Genomic DNA, 22,485 nt, shown 5'->3' with positions numbered 1-22,485 from the left:
TATATAAAATTAGCAGGAGAGAACTGTGGGAATCTACCTCAACTCAAGAAGAGAAGTCCAGAGTGAAATACTAACCATAAAGATATCATAGAATCATAGAATAGTTTGGGTTGGAAGGGACCTTTCAAGGTCATCTAGTCCAACTGCCTGGCAATGAGCAGGGACATCTTCAACTAGATCAGGTTGCTCAGAGCCCCGTCCAGCCTGACCGTGAATGTTTCCAGGGATGGGGCATCTACCACCTCTCTGGGCAACCTGTGCCAGTGTTTCACCACCCTCATCGTAAAAAATGTCTTCCTTATATCTATACAACAGGCAAGCCTCCCTGCGGCAAACCACTCGTACCTTCAACGGTCAGTGTGGCTTCAGTCTCAGCGTTTCCAGCCCTGCACTTGTACACGCCAGCATCTTCGGGCTTCACCTTCAAAATCTTGAGCTCTGCTGAATGCTGCTCCCGCTTGATTTTGTACTTCTCGGAGGGCTCGATGGGTGTGTGGCCCTTGAACCACTTCACAACCTTTGGAGAAGGCCTGAAGTCGCAGGACAGGATGACTGAATGGCGCTCCAGAGCTGTCTTGTCCTCCATCTTCCTGGTGATCTGTATGTGGTAATCTGCAAAGCAGGGTTGGGAAAGAAGAAAGGATCAATCTCAAGAAGAGGGAAGTTTCTAATCTGTATTTCATGCCAATTAATTTCATGTATGATGTCGTTCACAACTGGTTTGTGAACTGCTCAGATGGTGCTACAAGTTTCTGTTACAGAGCTGATGTGCTTTGAAGCTAAAATGGCATGATGATCTGTAGGGAATGCTGGTTTCTGTAAGATAATACTGTATATTAACTACCAAATGCATGGTCCAGTTCTGGTTCAGTGCTTACTGAATTGCTCTCTGATTGAGGTTTTTATTCAAGTAAGAGCAAATTAAAGACAAAACAAGGACTTCAGGATGTGATTGGAGATATTTACAATGGTGACAGCAGAAGATAAAAAGCCTTGAAGCTTTGTCCCAGATCAAGTCAATGACAAAGTGGATTAAGTAAATGAGCTATCAAACTTGTCTAGTTCAGAAATGGGACAAAATAAACTCTCCTGGCAAATTTCATCTGTTTTGTCTTCTTTGGTAAAGTCAAGAAGGAAAAAAACCAAAAACCTAAAATCCAGTCTTAGCTCAGTAGATTTGAATACCAGGTTTGAATACCAGGCACACCAAACTCATTTAATCAGATCCCTTCCTAAGACATTGCTGCCTCATTTCATGCACCCAACAACTTGTAATTGGGAACTAAGCAGATCTTCCATATATTTCCAAGACCCCAGTCAGTGGAACCTCCACATTAGACAGTTCGTATGAAAAATTACTTTCCAGGGACTGTGAGAGGAAGGATCTCTCGTGATCTAATTCAAGCCAGGACATAATCACGTTACCTCTGACAAGCAGGTTTGCTGTGGATTTTGATTTGCCAATGGAGAACTGAATGGTGCCTGTCATATCAGCACTGGTTTTCAGTATTGTCAGCCGGTGGATGGTGCCTTCTTGCTGCATGATAATGTTTCTGCCAGCCTGTAAGACTTCTCCACGTAGAGACCATTTGGGGGGTTTCACGGATGGAATGGATGTCTCACATTCAAACTTGGCTTCTTCAGGCTCAGTCACATCCTCATCACACAACTCCTTTACAATATTAATGGATTGCTCTGGATGAAGGATGGAACAGGAAAGCAGGGACTTAGGACTCATGAAAGAACTCTTTCATTAGCATCCTGCACACTCATGTGATCTTTTCTGCATTTCAATACGGTACTTATTGGGTCAAAAAGCCTTAAAACATCCTCTTTTTTCTATAAAAATAAACGCATATTGCTGGTCACAGGTCAGACAGTGAGACTGTGACACAGCCTCAAAAGAATCCAGATCTCCTGATTCCCAGTCCCATTTCTAAAGCCACCTTCCTATCCTGATATCAAACACTTGGCAGTATAAAATGGAAAAGAAAGTTCACTGAAATGCAAATATTGATAATAGGGAAGACTTCGGTTAGCTACAGTAACTTTTCTCTGAACAACAAACTTTCTCCAGCATATCTGATAAGCTTCTCTAGAACAGGAATTTCATCACTTGCCTTAGGAGAATATACCATATATTTTACAGGATGTTCCTGCACTTATAATCCTGAAAGGATTCAATATCAATGGACTTCAGAGTAAATCAATACTGAATTAAAATACTTCCTAAGTGGTATTTTGTTTTCAAAGTAAATGACCAGGGCTTTTTGAATCAGCCAGTCCTCCTTCCAATGCATCCTAGAGGGGAAAAAATGGTTCACTACCTTCGACAAAGAAATTAGCGCTGCTTTTGTCATCAAAGGCATCACAAGTATACGTGTCCTCATCTTCATAATCTGCATCATTGATGATGAGTTTCCGATAGACACCATCACTCACAATTTCGTATTTGTCACTAGGGTGAATTTCAACCTCCTTTTTATACCATTTAACTTCGGCATTGGCACGAGACACTTGGCACTCCAGGAATCCCCGATGTTTTTCAAGAGCAATCTTATCTCGCAAAGGCTTCACAATTTTTACAGGCAGCTCTAAAGGGAGTAAAAAAAGGAGGGAATAATCAGTACAGTTTCCATGAAAAGTGCCAATTAAAAACTCATTAGCAATATTTCTTTTATGTTGAGTTATTTGGATGATAGGAATCCCCACTATGCTGAGCACTCAACTAGCACACAGCAAGTGAAAAGCTAATGAAAGGAAAACTTTTTATCCCTATTTTACCACTTGGATGGCTGAACTGCAGAGACAATAGGTAATTTACTCAACACTACACAGCAGTGCTATGGCAAAGACAGGGACTGATCTCAGATTTCCTGAGCTCCTCATCAGCGTGTTAATTCAAATGCCTTCCTTCTCCCTGTCTCTGTCACGTTGCTTATGTTAAACACAAAAATTCTTTTTAAACATACAGCAGAAAGGGAAAATGCAGGAGAAAGTCAAGCTACAGCTTTTTGTCCCTCAAAATTCAAACACGACTTTTAACGTCTTAAACCAATCTCCTGAGAAAATAAACTGTGTTATTCGGCAAAAGTAAATTCCCAGGCTGATCTTTCACATGCAGTAAGGTAGGCAGGAGTTTTTCTTTCCCTGAAAGCTTTAGGTGTTGTTTAGTCTTCTTCACATTAAAAGTGAGGGAAGTTGGTTGGTTTGTAAGATGACAGAGCTTAAGCAGTATTGGCATGAAAAGCATAATTACCTTTTACAGTAAGCTGGGCACGAGATTCTGCCTTTTCTGCTACAAATTTGATCTCTGCTGCATCTTCAACTTGGACGCGTGTGTAAGTCAGTGAATAGGTCTTTCCTGAGAACAGACACACAACATAGCTTCCCCCGAGCAAACAGCTTCGGTCTCCAAGGCACACTGCCAGGTTGAGCATCGCTCATCTGGTTTCAGTGCATCACCACCTGCTCTCACGGCAGCAAGGCCGACCATTCCCCTATGCCTATGTCCCTTTGTCAAAGGATAACCTACCCTCAGCACCTCCACGAACTGACTGAATGTGGTCCCCACCATCTGGAAAGTACTTGAAACAGAAGGATCCCACCCACTGTCAGATGTTACAAATTCCTACCCACTGCTGGCAGCATGGGATGGTGGGATGGCACCAAATTTGCCTTACTAAAAGTTCCCACCATGTCACTGTCCCAGCCTAGCTGCAGCCCCAAAACAAAAGGGAAACTCTCTGCTAAACCTTCTTAACTTGACTTGGAAGGTCAGACCCTTCTTCCTAGTCTCCCACACCAGCACCTACTCCAACCCACCCCCATTCAAGAATGAGATTCCCCCTTTTTCATCCTACCATCTTGACGCATTCTAATATTGTCGGCAGCCTTCAGCTTGTTGTCATTTTTGTACCATTGGGTTTGGACCTCATCATGTGAAATCTCACAGACGAAAGACGCGCTCTCATATTCATTCACTTCCACATCTTCCAGTGGTTTAACAATCTTGATATCTCGGGCTGTGAAATCATCGAGACAAATATGTATTTGGGGTTTCTCCATAAGTGAGTGTGGTGTGTTTACCATCTGCTTATTTAGATGGAAAAAATGGGATTGTGTTTTATTCTAGACCAGCCTCCCTTCCTGGGTGGTTTCGCTCTTCAATGCAGTCAATACATTTTACGCTTGAACCTACAGGTAGAATCACTAGGCACAGTGGAGCTCCCTGCAAGAGGATGTTACGGATGCCGGAAATTTATGCAGGTTTTAAAGAAGTTACACATATTCATGAAAGAAAATCTGCCAAGGAAAACTAAACACAAGCCTACAATGTGCGTCACTATAAACCTGCCTCATTCACATGTTTCTCTGCATGCTCTCCTTTTACTCCCCTGCTTGTGTGTCCAGACGGTATGAGCCACAGGGACCTCAGTCACATGTTTTACCTAGGAGATACCTTTGCTTCAGAGTCCCCTGAACTCAGTATAATCCTCTTTAATTCTGCAGCTTGGCACTAACTTAGGTCAGAACTGACCCCTATTTCTGTGCTACTGCAGTCCTTTCCTTTTGAAAGGGAAGGCCTCGATACACTGTGGATCAGCCTCAGGACCAGAGCTCAGATGCAAACCAGCCAGCATTCAAACAGCAACCCATCCCCATCACAAAGTCAGGGAGAAAAGGGGGAGTTCAGCAGACCAATGGAACAGGACAGGTGTTCAGGAAGATGCTGCTGAACCCAAGTGGCCACATGAGGACAGCATCTAGTAAGAAATAAGAAAGAGCGGATTTGTCCTTTCAGATGCCCCTCTGGAGAAGAACATCTGCCAGGGCACAGCAGTAACTGGCCTTCAGCACTAGCTTATCTCTGGTGCTTCAGAGCCTGGTGACAAAACACATCTGGCACTTGCCCAGTTGCACAGTGCAACATACAGAGGGAAAAACTGTCTTGAGCATAAAGGAGAGATGCAGTCAGAAACCCTAACATTTACAATATAAAACGTAGGGCACATCTTGAGATCATAACCAGGGCTTCTCCAGTCCCTATTCAGTCAAAGTCCCCCTATGACGACGGCAGAGGCTAAACCAAACCGTGTCAGCACCAGCCATTGCATCCCTGCTTTCTGCCAGGCTGTCCGGTATTTGCTAACTTGTGAATATAGAAACGCCATTTAAATTCCAGAGACCAGAAATCACTTATGATAAATGGAAAACTAAGTTAGCACCTCTTCCAAAGATACTCTTCTAAGGATAGACCAAGCACAAGACAGCCACTGTCAGCACTTTCTCACTAGGAAGAGAAAGTTATCCAAAATGAGTAATGGAGAAATACACGAACTGACCACGAAGCATTTCTTGCTATGTAGTCAAAAATACTGCAGTAGACGCAATTTCCTACTTCAGTCAAACATACCATGAACCTTTAGGGTGGCTGATGTCTTATCTTCAGCTGCTTCACATGTGTACGTCCCCTGGTCTTCATATTCGCACTTATGAATAATGAGGCTTCTTTTATTTTCCTGGGAAATAATCCCCACTTTTTTACTTTGCCGGAGCTCCTTCCCATCCTAGAAGGGAAAAGGCCAAACCAGATCACCATCAACTCTTCTACATCTGCGGTGAGCAACACAAACATTCAGATCTGTGCTTAATTCATCTGTCTCATTGAACTTAATGGAGCTGTGCTTACTGGAACATACGCTGAAACTTAAGCACAGTGCAAAGTTTTCAAGAAGTAGGAATGGCTGAAGAACATACATAAATTTTGGTTGACCTTAGACACCTATTTGAAGGCTTAAGGCACTGTACAGGGCTGGCAATAAGCCCCTTCAGACATTACATTGAAGAAATGCTGTTATCCCCGTTTAAGGGAAGTATCAGCTGAGCCCCAAGGAAGGTACATGAAATGCCTGAGCTGGTCTCCAAAATTGTTGTCAGGTGCAAAGAGAATTGAGGCTTCACCTGAAATCACAGTTCCCAATGAGGCTATAAAAGTGAGAACTGCTAAGCATGAAGTACAGCACAAGACTGCACTGCTATCAACAGCAGAGCTCACATTCTGCACAACAGCAGCTCAGGAGTTCACTATAAACTCAAGGGAAGTTTAACTTTCAACCTGATAAACGCACCCAGTAAATAAGTAACAGCAAGAGCAACGAACTGGGCAAGTAAATGAACATAAGGACAAGAGAGCAATACTAAGAGCTGTATAACAAAGGCTCAGACTCACATCCCCTGGAAGTGAAATTAAAGGCTCTCATTCCCTTCTGGAGAAGTCAGAAATTAAAATACCACTATCCATTAAGTGCTGTACCTTGAACCACTTAACACCCACGTTGGGCCTGGACAGCTCACACTCGAACGTGACCTTGTCCTTCTGAGTCACACTGATGTCTACCAAAGGTTTGCTGATTCTCACAGGCAATTCTGCAAAAAAAGAGAAAGTCCAATTAGCAGGGAATTAGGTCTCCGGGACCATGTGGCACAAGGAATAATGAATAGGCAGAGCCTAGCTTCCATGCTTAATAAACAAAATCGTCTTGTTTTGAGCACGTTATCATGAGTTGTTCTGTGGACAATGATGTTACAATAATCCTTTTGACATTAGAAGGTTATGTTACTGATGACGGTCCAGTGCTTAACATCCCTTGCAGTTACAAAGAAAGCTTGCTGCTCTCTTTAAAGCTTGCTGTCTGGTTCAGGAGAAGAAAACCATGTCCCACACCAACCAGGGCCTGAGACTTTCGGGTCTGTGTACCTGTCACAGTGAGCCTCCCTGATGAATGAATGCCATCTGCTTTGAAGGAGATGAGTCCTGCGTCTTCAAGAGTCACCGAAGACAGAGTCAGTGAATGTTTCTTCCCCAGGACACCAATACTGATATTCGGTGAATGCTTCAGCCGAACGCCATCCTTCTGCCAGGTCCCTTCCACATCCTCATGCGACACCTCCACCTCGAAGGTGACGGTCCCTTTCTCAGAGACTTTGAGGGGCTGAAGACCTTTCACCATCTTGATCTGCCTCACTGAAAAAACAACAAGGACAATTTGGAGATCTCACACCGACAGCTGTGAACAGCCTGAGGACTTCCAAAATAGATTATTTCCTTATTTCTCATGCAGGCACCTGCCAATTAATTGGTATCTGCAATTAAACAACCACCTTTGCAGGAAATAAAACCTGTCCATGACCATACTCCTAGCGTGGCTGCTACTCTTAAAAAGGATGCTTTCAGCTGGGACAAACAAGTCAACCAAACACTGGTCGCCCAAAAAAGGGCAAACTGGCCCTTTTTCTATCAGGGTCCACCACACTCACTGTCCAGGCCAGAAATAATCTTTGAAGTTGTACACACACACAGAGGACTAGAGGCTTTCCTGTGCTGGGTGAGGTGGTCACCAATAACTATCAGAAAGAAACATCCTACAAGAAGATAATGCTGTGGTTATTTATACTGGGACCAGTACAAGAGAGATGTTGCTGAAAATACTTATTCTTCAGGCATGATTCAAGAGAAAGAAGATGATCACTACAGACTAATAGAGCGTAAAGGAATAAACAATATTGTGCAGTTCTTCAACTGGGATAAAACAAGGGAGGGAGGGAAGTAGCAGGGAGAGGAAAAAGCTTTTAGTAAAAGGAAAAAAAAAAATCATGACATGGTGTGAAGTGCGCTGACACTTCACAGCTTGGGGGACAAAGCATCCGTGTTTTGGGTGGGTATTACCTGTTCCTACTACAAGACCTATCAGCCAGTAAAATGGATTTAGTATTTAAACTTGTCTCACCTTTAAAAGAAATTAAGTTGCCAATTAGAAAAACAACAACAACAAAACCCCTTCGCAAAGCCATGAATTAGTCACAAAAACCTTCAACTCTCTATGGGTTTCCTGGAAATATTTTGACCTTCCTAGTGCATGTTTAGCACAGATAATCTACATTCAGCCAGGATCTGAATGCAAACACGACCTGGAGTGGGCTGTGGGCTCTGTTCTGTGGTCATGATCTGGACCCAGGTCCTGGGCTGAGGACACCACGGTCTCACTGAGGCTCAAACATCTCCTGATGGCACCTGTCCTTACACCACATGGGGGACAACAGGGAACAAACTATTTCTCCAAAGGTCCCACAGAGGTGATACGAATAGGCTAGGGCTTTATTAACAAACTGGGTAGAAGCACAGTACTGTTCTCCCCAGGAAGGCGGCAGCAGAGTCCATGCAATGCCATCTCCTTACACCTTTCCTGTCCCCCCTCTTGCTTCTTACACCTCACAGCAGGTTTAGAGAGGAGCATAGAATCCTGCAAAGGATGTGCAATTCCTCTCTCAAGGAAACCACACTGATTCCTCTCTCATGGTTTTCTCCAAGGTCACGACCGCTTAAGCACAAATTTGCCCCAAGGACATGTCTTGAACCAGACAAATGAGGGAAGTACAGACACTTCTAGGAGCTTGTTCTTTGCTTCCCAAACTAAGACACCAGCTCTCCTGGCTTTGCTCACTAGAGGATTTCTGATCTGATTTCGCGGCCAGTCCCTATCTCCCCGGAGCACCTCATTCTCTAAACTGAACGCCGTGTACCTGCTACTGTCTAACCTTTCCCCTAGGTTAACAGACACTCCAGCCCCTCAAACAGTGAATGGACCAAGGAGCAAACTGAAATTAGTCCAAGGAGATAGTGAAAAGGACTTGCAAAAACATTAACTAAATAGCATAGCAATTTCTAACTCAGTAAGTGGCCTCCTGGATATATCATCACCTGGTGTACATAGGACAGAAAAAAAAAAAAATCACTTTTTCAAAGGTCTTGTCATAAAGCAGCAACAGCTGGGGAATGGTAGAACTTTTACACAATTTATTTTAATAGACAATAGTTTGTGTCAAGAGATTTGACATTTCATACTCCTGTTCCCAGTATAATTTCTGCTATAATTAATTGACCTCATTATGCTTCTCCCTGCTAAAAGCTTAGGGGTGTATCAGGGGAAGGATCACTTTACCCATGACTTACTTATTTAAGTCTTGCACAAACATCCCCTCCTGGTCACAACTGAAAACAGATATTCAGCCAGGTATGTTATTGGCTTGAGCAGCTCAGTTGTTTTTAGGATCTCCTGGCATCTTAAGATCAGAACAGATGCTTATCTTTTCATGAAGCAACTTTTACACTGGAGTAAATCAACAGATTTTCAGATAGCTATTCCCTATTTACCTTGCTCCAAAAGCCATCTCAAACCAAACAGTACCAGTCCAGCTTAGTGGTTTTTTTAAAAAAGGTCCTCTGAAATCAGGCTTCTTAGCCTAAAGCTGAGCACCAAATGATAGCAGCTCAATTCCCCAGACTGTGAGCATTTCAAGAACTTCTGCTGACCTCAATGTAAGCTCTGACATATTCTACTGAAAAGAGGCCATTTGCTTAAATGCCAAAAAATGGAGCATAATTTTAGACTTCTACTTTTAGAGTCTTACTTTTGCTGTAAAGCAGTGCGAGAGCTCGGTGCCGTCTCAGCTGGAGGATGTGGATGCAGAGTACATATAGTCTGGTGAGATTCTTGTATATGGCCCTTTTCCTGCTGCATCTCATAACTAAGGCTTGGATGATCATATGCAAAATGAATTCCCTGCTACAGTGAGTCGATTCCCCTTTTTGATCATGGTGCCTCTCAGATCACCTTGAGTTTCCATCACTGCATGAAACTATCTCAGTTCATCAACACAGGAGCTACTTTTTGCAGTGACACTAAGCGTAAGTGATGAGAATGCAGCTGGGTGCATGGGAAGCACAAAGCAAAATCCTCTCTCTCCACCAGAACGCGAAGTTTATAAACCAGAGACAGATACACATTTACGCTTGCATGATTCACCTTGCACAAAACACTGTTGGCAGCTATCAGGACTACCCAATTTCTTCCTATATAAACACTGTTCCATCATTTTTGGGTTTACCATTTGGCTATCGCAACAGTCGGTGCCTAAAAACTGGTGTAACTGAATCTACAACCAACTGCTGAAGCATCTCACTGGAAGGAAAATGAGTATCAGCCTGAAAAAAAACCGCCTTGGGATGCAACATGCAAAAGAGGATGGAGCAGCAAACTGCCCCGTACTGCACTGCATTCTTCCAACACATTGTGACTGTGGAAATGCTATATTTCTTTATCTTCTGTAGACCCAGTTCATCCAATTTAACTGAGATAGTAAGCCTGAGTCTAGCTCTAAATCAGGATCATAGTCACCCGTGATTCCTTGAATACTCAGACATTCCAGAAGGTAATTCGGTGCGTCTAAGACTTTAAACACTCTCTGGAGGTATTTTCTTCTCTCTGTTAGCTACAGAAGGAGCTGAAAGTAATGTGCTAGACTGAGGCTTCGTGAACCCAAGACTAATCTACCAGCTGCTAGTCACTGCTAATGTCTGTTTTTTTCTAGAGTTATTCAGTTTGGAAAAACAGATAAGCAGCTGCCAATAAAAGTGATAACTGCCCTGTATCGGGATGCTAAAGCAGTGGGTTTTTTGACAACTATCAGCCAGAGAGATTTTGAAGATGAAGCTGTCTTAGTAGTGCATGGAAGTGATTCGATAAACCCTGCTCTGTATGAGGCAGTCTGTTGTCAATTTTTGATACCTTTGATTCCATCAGAAGACCACAAGATTGTAAGGCTGGGAAGACCTAGAAAAATCATCTAGTCCTTCTCTCACACTCTAGGACACACTCAGCTCTTTACATCATCCTAGGCAGACATTTCACTAACCTTTTCTTACAGCCATGATGGAGGCTCCAAGACCTCTCCAGACAACCTATTCAGTCATCCAACCATTAAAAAGCTTTTTTTATTGTTTAACCTGGATTTTTCTCATTGCAATTGAGGTCCATTATTTTGTGTCATTATTTCCACATGGAGAACAGATTGTTCCCTTCCACTTTATAACAGCCTTTTATGTACTTGAAGTCTGTTATCAAGTCCTTCCTTACCTATTATTTATGACCTACACAGCACCAATTGGTAGCAGGGGCTTTACAGACAAAATTAGATAGTCCTTAAGTGCTTAAATCCTGTCTTCATCTATCCTGTAACAATCATGACAAAAGGATGTAGGAAAAAAGACAGAAGTACAGGGCTACAAGCTGAGAAACCATTAGCTAACTTGAAAGGGCAGCACCCTCAGACAGAAGATTCGCTCTTGTGGTTTTTTTAACCCTAACTGAGTATAAAGAAACATTCTGAAAGAGGTGCTTTGCAGAGAAGAATTAGGACAATGGATGGCTGAAGAGGGAATGGTTTGCTAAAAGCCATACAAAGGAAAAAACAGAGTGTACCAGAGAGTGAGAAATTTCAGGGGAAGGAGAACAATCAGCTAAGAAGCTTAATGGTCAACAGCATGACTGAAAGCTGGTGTGATGAGAAGGAGGCAACAAGGATCAGCCAGCTGTTCTCTGTTTACCGCCCTTGCTTCCACCTCCTCTCAGTCATCTGACTGGTGGCCAAGTCCATGGTTGTGTCCCTGTGTCCCCATGGCAGGTGGGGGTGGCAGTGGCCATTATGATAATGGAAGAGACCAGAATCACCTCCAAACCCAGCCCAGGGTATTTATAGAACTGGAGATCGTTCAACTTACTTTCCACATTGATCTTGGCTTGGGTCTTGTCATCAGGACTCTCACAGCAGTAGAAGCCCCTGTCTGCAAAGGAAATGTCCTTAACCACCAAGGTATGCTTTGTTCCCTCAGCTTTGATCTCTATTTTTTCACTGGGCTTCAATACGATGCTGTTCCTCATCCACTTCACCTCTGCAGGCTTGGTCAGCTCTACCTCCAAGGTCACTGTGTCCCTCTCTTCAACTGTTCTGGGCTCCAGTTTCTTCTTGAATGAGATTGAGGCCTCTGCCAAAAGGAGAAGAAATATTAGTAAGAATGTGGAGGATCCAGGCTTTCAGAGAGAATTAAAATGATGGCTCATGTATCTCCAGTCCCAATGCATTCTGGGCATCCGTATTTAATGATGCAAAAGCAGAATTTCCTTACTGCTAATATAATCAGTCAGAGGGAAGGCCACATAAAATAGCATAGGTCAGAGCATCAGTGACAGCCTATCAAAGGGACATTATCACCTCCTACCTCGGACTCTGAGACTGGCTGTGCTTTCTACACCCTCAGCATTGGCAGAGATTTCAGCTGCATCTTCCAGTGTCAGATCAGTGATGGTGAGGCTGTGGTTGGTGTCCTTCTGCGAGATCACATACTTCTTGCTGGCTTCAATCTTAACACCATTCCTGAGCCAAGTGACCACAGCATCACTGGGAGAGACGGTGCACTTGAACACAGCCTCTTTTCCTTCCTCAGAGACCACGCTGTTGAGACTCGTAACGAATTTCACCACTCTGGGAGCTGACGGATAGGGATAAAACATTTAGGAGCGTGTCTTTAAGACATGGCATAAGCACCTTCAAAGAGCCAAAAGCTTTGATGATTTTAATCGGAAGCATCAAATTTTATTACTTACAGTAAGCGATCACAATAACAGGTCATCATGTTTCCCATGTCTGAGTAAGTTTTGTGTATAAAGATGCCAAAAGAGAGAGGCAAACAAAGAGGGGGAAAGAAAATCCCACTTTAGATTTGGGATACTTAATTCCAGCCTCAAATGTAATATGAAGGTCAATTTGCCCACATATTAAGAGACCTAAGCTCAACAGGTCTCAAAATCATTATGTTCTTCACAAATAGAGGTTCCACTGACACAGAGTTTTGTATTTTGCTGTCAACACAGGAGACGGCACAAACACGTGAACGAATTCAGCTTTGCAGGGTTGTAATGGCTGAGGACAAAACCCAAGGACCCCTCTACTTTGTCACCATTAGAGACATACCTTTGGGAGTGATGGTAATGCTGCTCTTGTCATCTCTGGACTCGCAGGAGTACTCTCCCTCATCCTCAGCCCGGATCCCTGTTATCGTCAGGGTTCGTTTGACCCCCTCCTCGTGAATCTGGAAACGCTTGCTTTCCTTGATCTCGACTCCGTTCCTGCGCCACACCACCTTCCCTTTGGCATGGCTCACGTCACAGGTCAAAGAGACGCTGCCTCCAATCTCAGCATTAACAGCTTCAAGTTTTTTGGCGAATTTCACTGGGATTTCTGAGATGCAGAAGAAGGAAAAATGATGAGAAAGGAAAAGATAAGAAACTTGTTCTAAGAAACTGGTTCTGGCCAACTTTAAATAAATAAATAAATAGATAAATAAAACAACCCCAGAACAGATTTGGGCATCAGGATAGACAGAAACAAACCAGAAAGGTGGAAATTTAGGGAGATTCCTTTGATACAGTGTTTTAATATCACTATCATTCTGTAAAGCAAGAACAGTGTCTTAAAACATGATTGGGTATTGCCTGCCTTTCTTTGTAATCTTTTACCTGATGAGACCATGTGGTGTTTTTATATCAGAGCCTGATTTGCTTGACTAGGTGTAAAAATCTGTATGGATGCATAAGCCCCAGCCAACCTTTGTCTCTTCTGTCACTGGAGACAGAGCCAATGGAGTCAGAGGAATCTCAGGTGCGATTTCTTTCCTCCTGAAGGAGACGTTTCAATAGGTCGGATGTATCATGAGCTATTAGCAACCACTCCTCTGCAACGACTACAAAGGGAGCTGAGGGGGTGCATCTCCGCTGCAGACATCTCCAGTGTGAGTGTCTGAAGAGAAAGGAGCCGGCCTTTGCTCTGGGACATCACCCCTCTCATCTCCAACTGTGGACCAGCTGTACTTCATCCTTCTTGTCAATTTATAGCCTTAGCCTTGACTAGGGAACAGCAACCCAGGCACACCATCCCAGCAACAGAGGAGCTGTCTTTCCCCATGTGACTAACTCAGACATCTCCTCACACAACATCTCTCCATCGTCATCAGCTTTGTCATGCTGGTGAGCAGAGTGGGGAAGAGCTAAGGCTCTGCCATGCCCCAGCTATGGGGGTTAGGAGGAGACAGAAAGAGCGTGACGACAGAGGGGAGCAGACAGCAGGAAAAGCACCCATCGTAGCCCTCCTTCTTCCCCTGAGTGGCCAGCAAAGGACAAAAATTGGGTATTTAGAAGCAGGGGAACTTGGCTGACCCATGGTGGGGCAGCCACAGCAGCTGCAACAGCAATTCAAGCCTTGAGGTTGGAGCAGTTTTAGAGAGAGGTTTGACTTTGTTTCCATCCTACCATGAGGGAAACGTAGCTGTCAGGCTGGGACACGACCTGTGCACTGCTCTCTGCTCACCTTTCACCTGTACTTTGAACTCCTGCTTGTCGTTCTTTGTCTGGCAAGTGTACACGGCAGTGTCTGTGCTCTCAGCCAGCTTCACCGTCAGGGTCCTGGATGCCCCCTCACTCTTGATCTCGTATTTCTTGCTCGCCTTGATTTCTGTTCCATCCTTGAACCACTTTACTGCAGCAGTTTCAGGTGTCACTGAAGTAGTCAGTGTGATGCTTTCATGTTCTTGAACAATGAGAGGCTCTTTCTGGACAACTTTCTTTTCAAATTTAGCCTCTGGTTCTAGGAAAGACATTAAAATAGAAAAACTAATAACTTAAATCTCAAATCCTTAACACAGCAATTTTCTATTACTCTCTTTTCATGACTCACAACACCGGCGCATCCATAATCTGTAATAACCCAGGGAATATGGCTGAATATTTGTGGCTGGTGTAATCTTTTGCTGAGCGGGAAGAAAGAAAATTATCTGTCAGGCGACCCAGAGCTTCTGCTTAGAAGACAAGCAAAGGAAAGGAGATGCAAATAAACGTTTTTTTCTGCTGCCCACAAAAAGCTTGTTTCTTAGAAGTAAAATGACCTGCATAATTATTTCCTCTCCCATTTTTAGGATTTTAGATCTAATTAAGAAAAATATTAATATGCTCAACCTGAATTTATGGCCTATTTTCTTTTCTGCTTGCTCTAGTCCCTTTCTCTTGGCTTCTTCTCTATGTTGTACAATGCTTTGCCACAAAACTGGGCAGTTTTGGGGCACATATTGCAGCAGACCAGTTTTGCTTGGTGACCTTTCCCCATAGCTCTATTTCTGCTCTTCAAAACTTCCCACTTCTACTTTCAGCTCCCCACCACTTGAATAGGTTGGGCGATGGGGTGTGTGAAGGAGACACTAAGCAAAAAAATGGCATTTCCATAGCCAAAAAAGTCTTCAGCCAGATCTCCCACCTCCACACTGCTAGGTTAAAAAGGCCACATCAGTGTGTGATGTGGTTCACTGATGTTGCTCCAGGGGAAATGGTGGCTGCACTGTGGCCACTGGGTAGGGAATATCCAGCTTTCCTCCAAGCCACACAGACTGCTGTTTAGCACCCCAAAGTGAGTCCTCACCAGTTGGTTCCAACTTGAAGGTCAGCTTCTGGCCTGCAGCCTCACAGATGTATTCTCCAGCGTCTTTCTTCTCCAGCTGCTCTATAACAAGGCGCCGGGTTTTGCCCACAGTTTCTGTTTTGAATTTTCTAGAGGAAACGAGCAGTTTCCCATCCTTGTACCATTTCACTTCAGTTGTATCCTGTGCTACCTCACAGCTGAGAGTGGCACTTTCTGTCAGGACAGCGTTCACCTCCTTCTGGACCTGTTCCTGGTTTATAAACGCAGGTTTGGGCTCTGAATGCAGAAAAGGAAGAAAATATTAATTGAGGGATTAAAATTAGATCAGTCTTACAGATTACTGTGCAAACGTTTGGAAAATATTTAGGTTGCTTCTTGCCAAAACCGATTGCTTTCACTGGGCAGTATCTACCCTTCTGTGCGACCGAATCGCAATGTGGAAACTAGGGAAGCAAGAGCCTAGGAATGGGGAGGACCAAGAAGGTCCTTGACATCAATCCTATGGTTGCAAGCCACCATGCAAAAACCATTTAATGCAAACGTTCCTAAAGAGCATCTTGTTCTGCATATCACCAAAACCTCGCAAATCCCTTTTACTTAAGATCTACAGTGAAATGTCAAGGTTACAAATACAGCACTATGGGCTTCTGGAACAGACTCTTCGTGGCCGCTTCCACTATCACAATCATGACTTTCAAAGGGACAAAGGAAATATGATCTCCCTATAGTGCTCAGGTAACCCAGCAAGGTACCCAAGGTTGTTTGCAGTGTCAACACTCCCTTTAGTATCACATGCTTAAAGCTGTTTGGGCACCTTGTGAATCCTGTTTCAAAAGACCAATTTCTGGAAATCTTTCATGACAAAGGGACATTTAGCACCTAGCAGAAGTAGTAAGGCATCTCAGAAGGCTGAGATCGTAAACATACAACAGCACAAATTCAGAAAAAGTGCTGAGTTTTCAACCCATCTCTATGAGTGCACTGCCGAAACTGCAAACGACAAAGCATATTCCAGCCTCTCAGTTTTCAGAAATAGGATCATAAGTCTGACAAGAAATGGATTTTTTTGAAAGGCTCTTTCCTTTCAAGAGGTTCAGTGCACAAGAATCAACCTTTGGGATCCCAGGAATGGGAGAGATCTGAATATGTTGAATATTATTTCTATTATATTTATATCTGCAATTATTGTATGGACAGTCTAAGAATGAGATAGGCCTTTGTGCCCTGCTAGAGCCAAATAGCCCCATTTCTACAAGCCCTGGCAATCAGGTACAGAAAATCAGGTGAACCCTACAGGGTGCAACAAATCCCAGACTATTGCAATGAGTCATTGTGTAATAGTTATTACAGGTACTACTTTATTATCCTCTACTGTAATTCAGACAAGATACATCTTACCTGTGACGTCAAGCTTGAAGGTCAGTTTCTGGCCAGCAGCCTCGCAGGTGTACTCCCCAGCATCTTTCTTCTCCACCTGACCCACCACCAGACGACGCGATCTGCCCTCCGACTCCACCTTGAACTTCTTGCTCGAGGTGATCAGTTTCCCCTCCTTGTACCATTTCACATCGGTCTTCTCCTGGGCCACCTCGCAGCTCAGTGTGGCGTTTTCCGATAGTGCAGCTTTCACCTCTTTCTGCACCTTCTCCTTGTTTGTAAACACAACTTCTGGCTCTGAAGAGAGAAAGAAATTCAGAGTGTCTCCAAGATATGATATCGCGTGATCCTCTTATAATGGCTTAGAGGTAACACTGAAAACCAAACTTCTGACTTGACAATACACATCTAAAGCTATTAGAAGAACATGCAAACTGTTTTGTGGTGATGTTTGGTTTTTTGAGGTTTTTGGGTTTGTTTTTTTTTTTTTAAGAAGCTTTTTGTTGCTTTGTCACAAATCACACTAAGATTAGTATATTTATGGCAGCAAGCTAGAAGATCATCTGGATCATTTAAGAGCATTGTATGGCAGGGCCCAGTTGAGGCAAGACACACTTTGGTTGAAGCTGAGTGCAAACTAATGAATTCTTACTGGGAGGAAGAGTCCCTTACTGAGTCATAGCCCTATATCATTGATTCCTTTTGTTCCCAATACCTGCATCTGCTGCCGTTACTGTCCTATTGGCACTAGGTAACTTTCTTCAGTACAAAGGGTGCTAAGAGCACGACTTATATGTTCAGGACTGTGTTATTACTTCCCATGCAACCCTGAGAGAAGCCCAGCCCATTTCACATTCTTACATGTAAATAGTGGAAACCCCTTGTTCTCCAGTAGACACATTAGTCAGCCCACTTGCAAGAGGATCAGGAAGCAGGGAGTGAGTTGGAAAGCTGAATCCATTCTCCTACTCTACAGCCCCAGCAGGGCGATGCATCTGGACTGAGTCTCCATGACACCTTCTTTCCCTACTTGTCATTTACATGATGCCTTAGAGACCTTAACATATAATCAAGCCTTACTGTCATATTCAACCCCCAGGCTGAAATGACCTCTTTCAAGAGAAAGAAAAAGAGTGCAGGCATCAAGCAGACACCCAACTGCTCTCCACCATGACCCTTCTCTGAAACACACTAAGAATCAGCTGCCTCGCAGAATTGTTCTGGTTGTACCAACATGTAGGGATGGAGATGTGCAATCAGTAATTTCCTTTTCACGGCCCTGTTCCTACAGCGATGGGTAGCTCCAAAGCTTTTCAAGGATGGAGCTCCCTGTCTTAAGGATTTTATAAAGTTTTACATAGAAGATATAAAGAGAACTGCATTTGGAACTTTTTTTCCCATTTTGCAATCAGAGCCAGGCCATCTCAATGACGTTCTCCAAAAATGTGAAGCATAACAGGAAAAAAATCTGAGGAAAAATATTCATTTTTCTCAATATTCCAGAAATAGGAAGGCTGGGCCAAAGAATCTTCTCCCACCTGTGACGGCAAGCTTGAAGGTCAGTTTCTGGCCAGCAGCCTCGCAGGTGTACTCCCCAGCATCTTTCTTCTCCACCTGACCCACCACCAGATGACGCGATCTGCCCTCCGACTCCACCTTGAACTTCTTGCTCGAGGTGATCAGTTTCCCCTCCTTGTACCATTTCACATCGGTCTTCTCCTGGGCCACCTCGCAGCTCAGCGTGGCGTTTTCTGATGGTGCAGCTTTCACCTCTTTCAGCACCTTCTCCTTGTTTGTAAACACAACTTCTGGCTCTGAAGAGAGAAAGAAATTCAGAGTGTCTCCAAGATATGATGTTGACCAGTCCCCTTATCTCGGCTTACAAGTAACACTGGAAACGAAGCCTCATAACTGACAATACACATCTAAAACTATTGGTAGAACATTCAAACTGCTTTGTGGTGAGTTTTTGCATTTTATTTTGGGTTTTGAGTGCTGACATCAAGCTGACACCCTACCACACTCCACACGACCCTGCTCTGAAATTCTGTGGGAATCAGCTGTGTTGCACAGTTGTTCTGGTTGCACCAACATGTTGGAATGGAAAGCTGCAATCAATACTTTCCTTTTCACGGCCCTGTTCCTACAGAGATGGGTAGCTCCCAAAGTTTTTCAAGGATGGAACTCCCTGTCTTAAGGATTTTATAATGTTTTACATAGAAGATATGTATATTAATTTTTCTAAATATTCTAGAAATAGGAAGGCTGGGTCAAAGAATCTTCTCCCACCTGTGACGACAATCTTGAAGGTCAGTTTCTGGCCAGCAGCCTCGCAGGTGTACTCCCCAGCATCTTTCTTCTCCACCTGACCCACCACCAGATGACGTGATCTGCCCTCCGACTCCACCTTGAACTTCTTACTCGAGGTGATCAGTTTCCCCTCCTTGTACCATTTCACATCGGTCTTCTCCTGGGCCACCTCGCAGCTCAGCGTGGCGTTTTCTGATGATGCAGCTTTCACCTCTTTCTGCACCTTCTCCTTGTTGATGAAAGCATCTTCTGCCTCTGGAATTAAGGGTACAGAGGCAGATTTAGAAAATTAATCTTTCACACACACCCCCCTTCCTAAATGCACACATCATTCTTTGGATTGTGGTGATGAAGGTGGATTTCCCATTCACATTCCCTGCCGACACCGTCAACTGAATGTTAACATTTGAATTACATCAAGTGCTGGTGAAGGACTCCTTTACTGGTAGTCCAAGACAGTTTAGATGGCCCCAAACTTGCTTTCATTTCCACCACTACCATTCTCCAAAAGCTGCAGAAAAGAAGTTCACGTATCCCAATGTCCAGCAGCACACCAGTGGATGCAGTCTGTAAGAAGTCTGTTTGCTGTAAGATAATAAGCATTAAATTGTCCAAACAACCCAAGAGCTGCAATTTGCTTTGCCAGCAAAAGCAAAGCTAGTCTTGGGAAACAAACTTTGTGAGCCTATTCTGTGTCTATATCCTTATTTCCCAAATGTTCCAAATATGCATCATCCCAGAACTATGTTTCTCTAACGAATGAAAATTAGCCGTCCCCCATGGTATTTGCTTAGCACTGCACCATGCCAGAATCAAAAAGCAATCTAATACATGAACTCCTCAATTTGCTTTAAATTCATCAAGATCCAACGGAGGGATGTCAATGTTAAATCCTGTTCTTGCTAATGTAATGGTGAAGAGACCTGGTTTCCTCAACTACTGCTTCTGAGACCAGTTCTAGTATTTCCTTTTAGTTGGCAGATAATAATAAAAGTTGGCATAATAAAAAGGTTTCCTTCATAATAAAGAGACACTTTATTTAAGGAAGGAGCCTTCACAAGAGAACATTTCTGCTCAGAAGATTTTCTGTGTCCTTTAATTTCTCCTGCAATTATTGAATTCTCATTTTGCTATCAGTCCATCTCCATCAGATTCCTAGGGGAATTCCCTGATCATCTTCAGCCTACCCTGGGCTTGGGCTATGGAAATCCATTGCATTCTTAGTTTTCAAAGAAGGGAGACAAACCTAATAGTTTGAACACAACCGCATGAGTAAAACAGCTGAATTGAAATACTGGTTCCATCACTGCATGCTGAGATGGAATTTGCCAAGCCATGAAACTTTTCTCTCCTTCAATTTTTTTAGGATGTAAAACAGAGATGCAGCAAATTCACTCACCCGTGACATCAATCTTGAAGGTCAGTTTCTGGCCAGCAGCCTCACAGGTGTACTCCCCAGCATCTTTCTTCTCCACCTGACCCACCACCAGACGACGCGATTTGCCCTCCGACTCCACCTTGAACTTCTTGCTCGAGGTGATCAGTTTCCCCTCCTTGTACCATTTCACATCGGTCTTCTCCTGGGCCACCTCACAGCTCAGCGTGGCGTTCTCCTTCAGCACTGCCTTCACTGCCTTTTGCACTTTGTCTTTGCGTTCAAACACATCATCTGCAAGATTGGAAAGAAGGAAAAATCTAGAAAAAAAGCCCACGAAAATTAAAGCTTTGCCTCCAAGATCATATGGTACTGGGTTTTCAATGGGAGACTGCCTGGTAGATTATAATTTAAATAAAGCAGCTGTAGAATTAAAAAGGCTAATAGAGTCAGAGTTAAGCAAATGTTTGAGGAAGCACTGGCAGGAACAGCTTGCTTCCAGACAGCATAGTTTCTGTCTGCTGCTCATTTGGACAGCAAGAAGAACTGCCACGCCTGATCTTTAGGCTTACACCAGCTTCCCTACAAACACTCTGTACAGTCACTCTCTGCAGGCTAAGCAGGATGGGCTCTCTTGGGGAAGCAGGGCATGTTCGTTGGTCTCTTCTCCCAAATGACAAGTGATAGAACGAGAGGAAATGGCCTCAAGTTGCATCAGAGGAGTTTAGACTGGATATTAGGAAAAATTTCTTTACTGAGAGAGTGGTGAGGCACTGGAACAGGCTGCCCAGGGAGGTGGTGGAGTCACCATCGCTGGAGGTGTTCAAGGAACGTGTGGACAAGCCACTGCGGGACATGGTTTAATGGACATGGTGTTGTTGGTTGACAGTTGGACTTGATGATCTTACGGGTCTTTTCCAACCTTAGTGATTCTGTGATTCTGTTCACTCCCAGGAAAGACTGGGCTGCATATTCACAGTAAAGAGGACATACTCCAGGCAGGATCCTTCATTTGCCAGCACTGTCCCCGTATTTGGATCCAAGTAATTGTCAGGAAAAAACCGACAAGAGTTATGAAATAGATGCATAACAACTGCAGTACCTTCACCAAGATTGATATGGAGTTGTGTCCTTAAGGAACAGCATTGCTTCCCAGATGTATTCTACAGAACATGTGCTACTAATAGTACAAAGTCACAGTCATAAAATAATTTGGGTTAGGACTGATCACTGGAGGTCATCCAGTCCCACTTTCCCACTCACAGCAGATAAAATTACATCAAGTTACTCAGGGCCATGTCCCACTGAGTTCTGAATATCTCCAGCAATGGAGATTCCACAACCTCAGGGCTCCTGTTCCAGAGCTTGACCACCCTCATGGTGCAAGTTTTTCCTAATATCTTTTCAGAACCTCCCATGTTCTAACTTGCATACTTTGCTTCTTCTCCTATCACCATGCATCTTTGAGAAGAACATGGAGCTGTGGACTCTGTGTCCTCCAGTTAGATATTTAGAGGCTGCAATAAAAGCTCCCTTTTGCCTTCTCTTCTCCAGCCTGAACAAATATGACATGTGCTCCAGCTCCCTAGTCATCTTGATTGCCTCAGCTGGAGCTGTGCCAGCAGCATCTTGGATTTCCAGATGTAATAGCTGTCAAATTCTCCAATCAGGAAGACGCTGAATTAAGAACAGTAATTTGATTTTAGGCTTAGTTTTGGTAAATTCCAAGAACATCATTTTAGAAGCTGGGCGTGGGAAATAACTTTAGATATAGGGGTCATAAGATGATCTAGTCTAAAGTAAATAGAGGAATGAACAAAAATATCTCTGTAACACGCTTATTTGGAACTAGCAAACTTGTATGAATTATGAGAACTGATGAAGGAAGAAAAAGATGAACGATTTGTTCAAGACTCAACGTGGGACCTGGCATCTTCACACTAAAGTGTTCAGAATCTACATCTTACCCAGTGGAAAAGCAGCAAGGAAAGATCAGCAAGGCCAGCTAAAAAAATATGTAACTGCCCTTTAAAATTATTTAAAAGGCAAAGCACAAATAA

The 22,485-nt window shown here is 43.6% G+C and overlaps 1 protein-coding gene across 1 annotated transcript in view; it reads right to left on the bottom strand.

Moving 5' to 3' along the window:
- Positions 1-22,485, bottom strand: part of OBSCN (obscurin, cytoskeletal calmodulin and titin-interacting RhoGEF) — a 194,316-nt gene that overhangs the window by 127,736 nt on the left and 44,095 nt on the right. The window contains 17 exon segments of the mRNA XM_059818275.1: positions 346-612; positions 1,426-1,695; positions 2,328-2,594; positions 3,260-3,364; positions 3,864-4,025; positions 5,417-5,570; positions 6,317-6,429; positions 6,761-7,027; positions 11,621-11,884; positions 12,119-12,388; positions 12,871-13,137; positions 14,263-14,538; positions 15,364-15,639; positions 16,762-17,037; positions 18,279-18,735; positions 18,926-19,305; positions 20,450-20,719. Of these exon segments, the coding sequence (XP_059674258.1) occupies positions 346-612; positions 1,426-1,695; positions 2,328-2,594; positions 3,260-3,364; positions 3,864-4,025; positions 5,417-5,570; positions 6,317-6,429; positions 6,761-7,027; positions 11,621-11,884; positions 12,119-12,388; positions 12,871-13,137; positions 14,263-14,538; positions 15,364-15,639; positions 16,762-17,037; positions 18,279-18,735; positions 18,926-19,305; positions 20,450-20,719 (4,341 nt within the window).

Source organism: Gavia stellata, chromosome 6 (genome assembly GCF_030936135.1).
Source record: "Gavia stellata isolate bGavSte3 chromosome 6, bGavSte3.hap2, whole genome shotgun sequence".
In the NCBI taxonomy this organism is placed as follows: Eukaryota; Metazoa; Chordata; class Aves; order Gaviiformes; family Gaviidae; genus Gavia; species Gavia stellata.
This window is presented reverse-complemented; position numbering and strand designations above follow the sequence as displayed.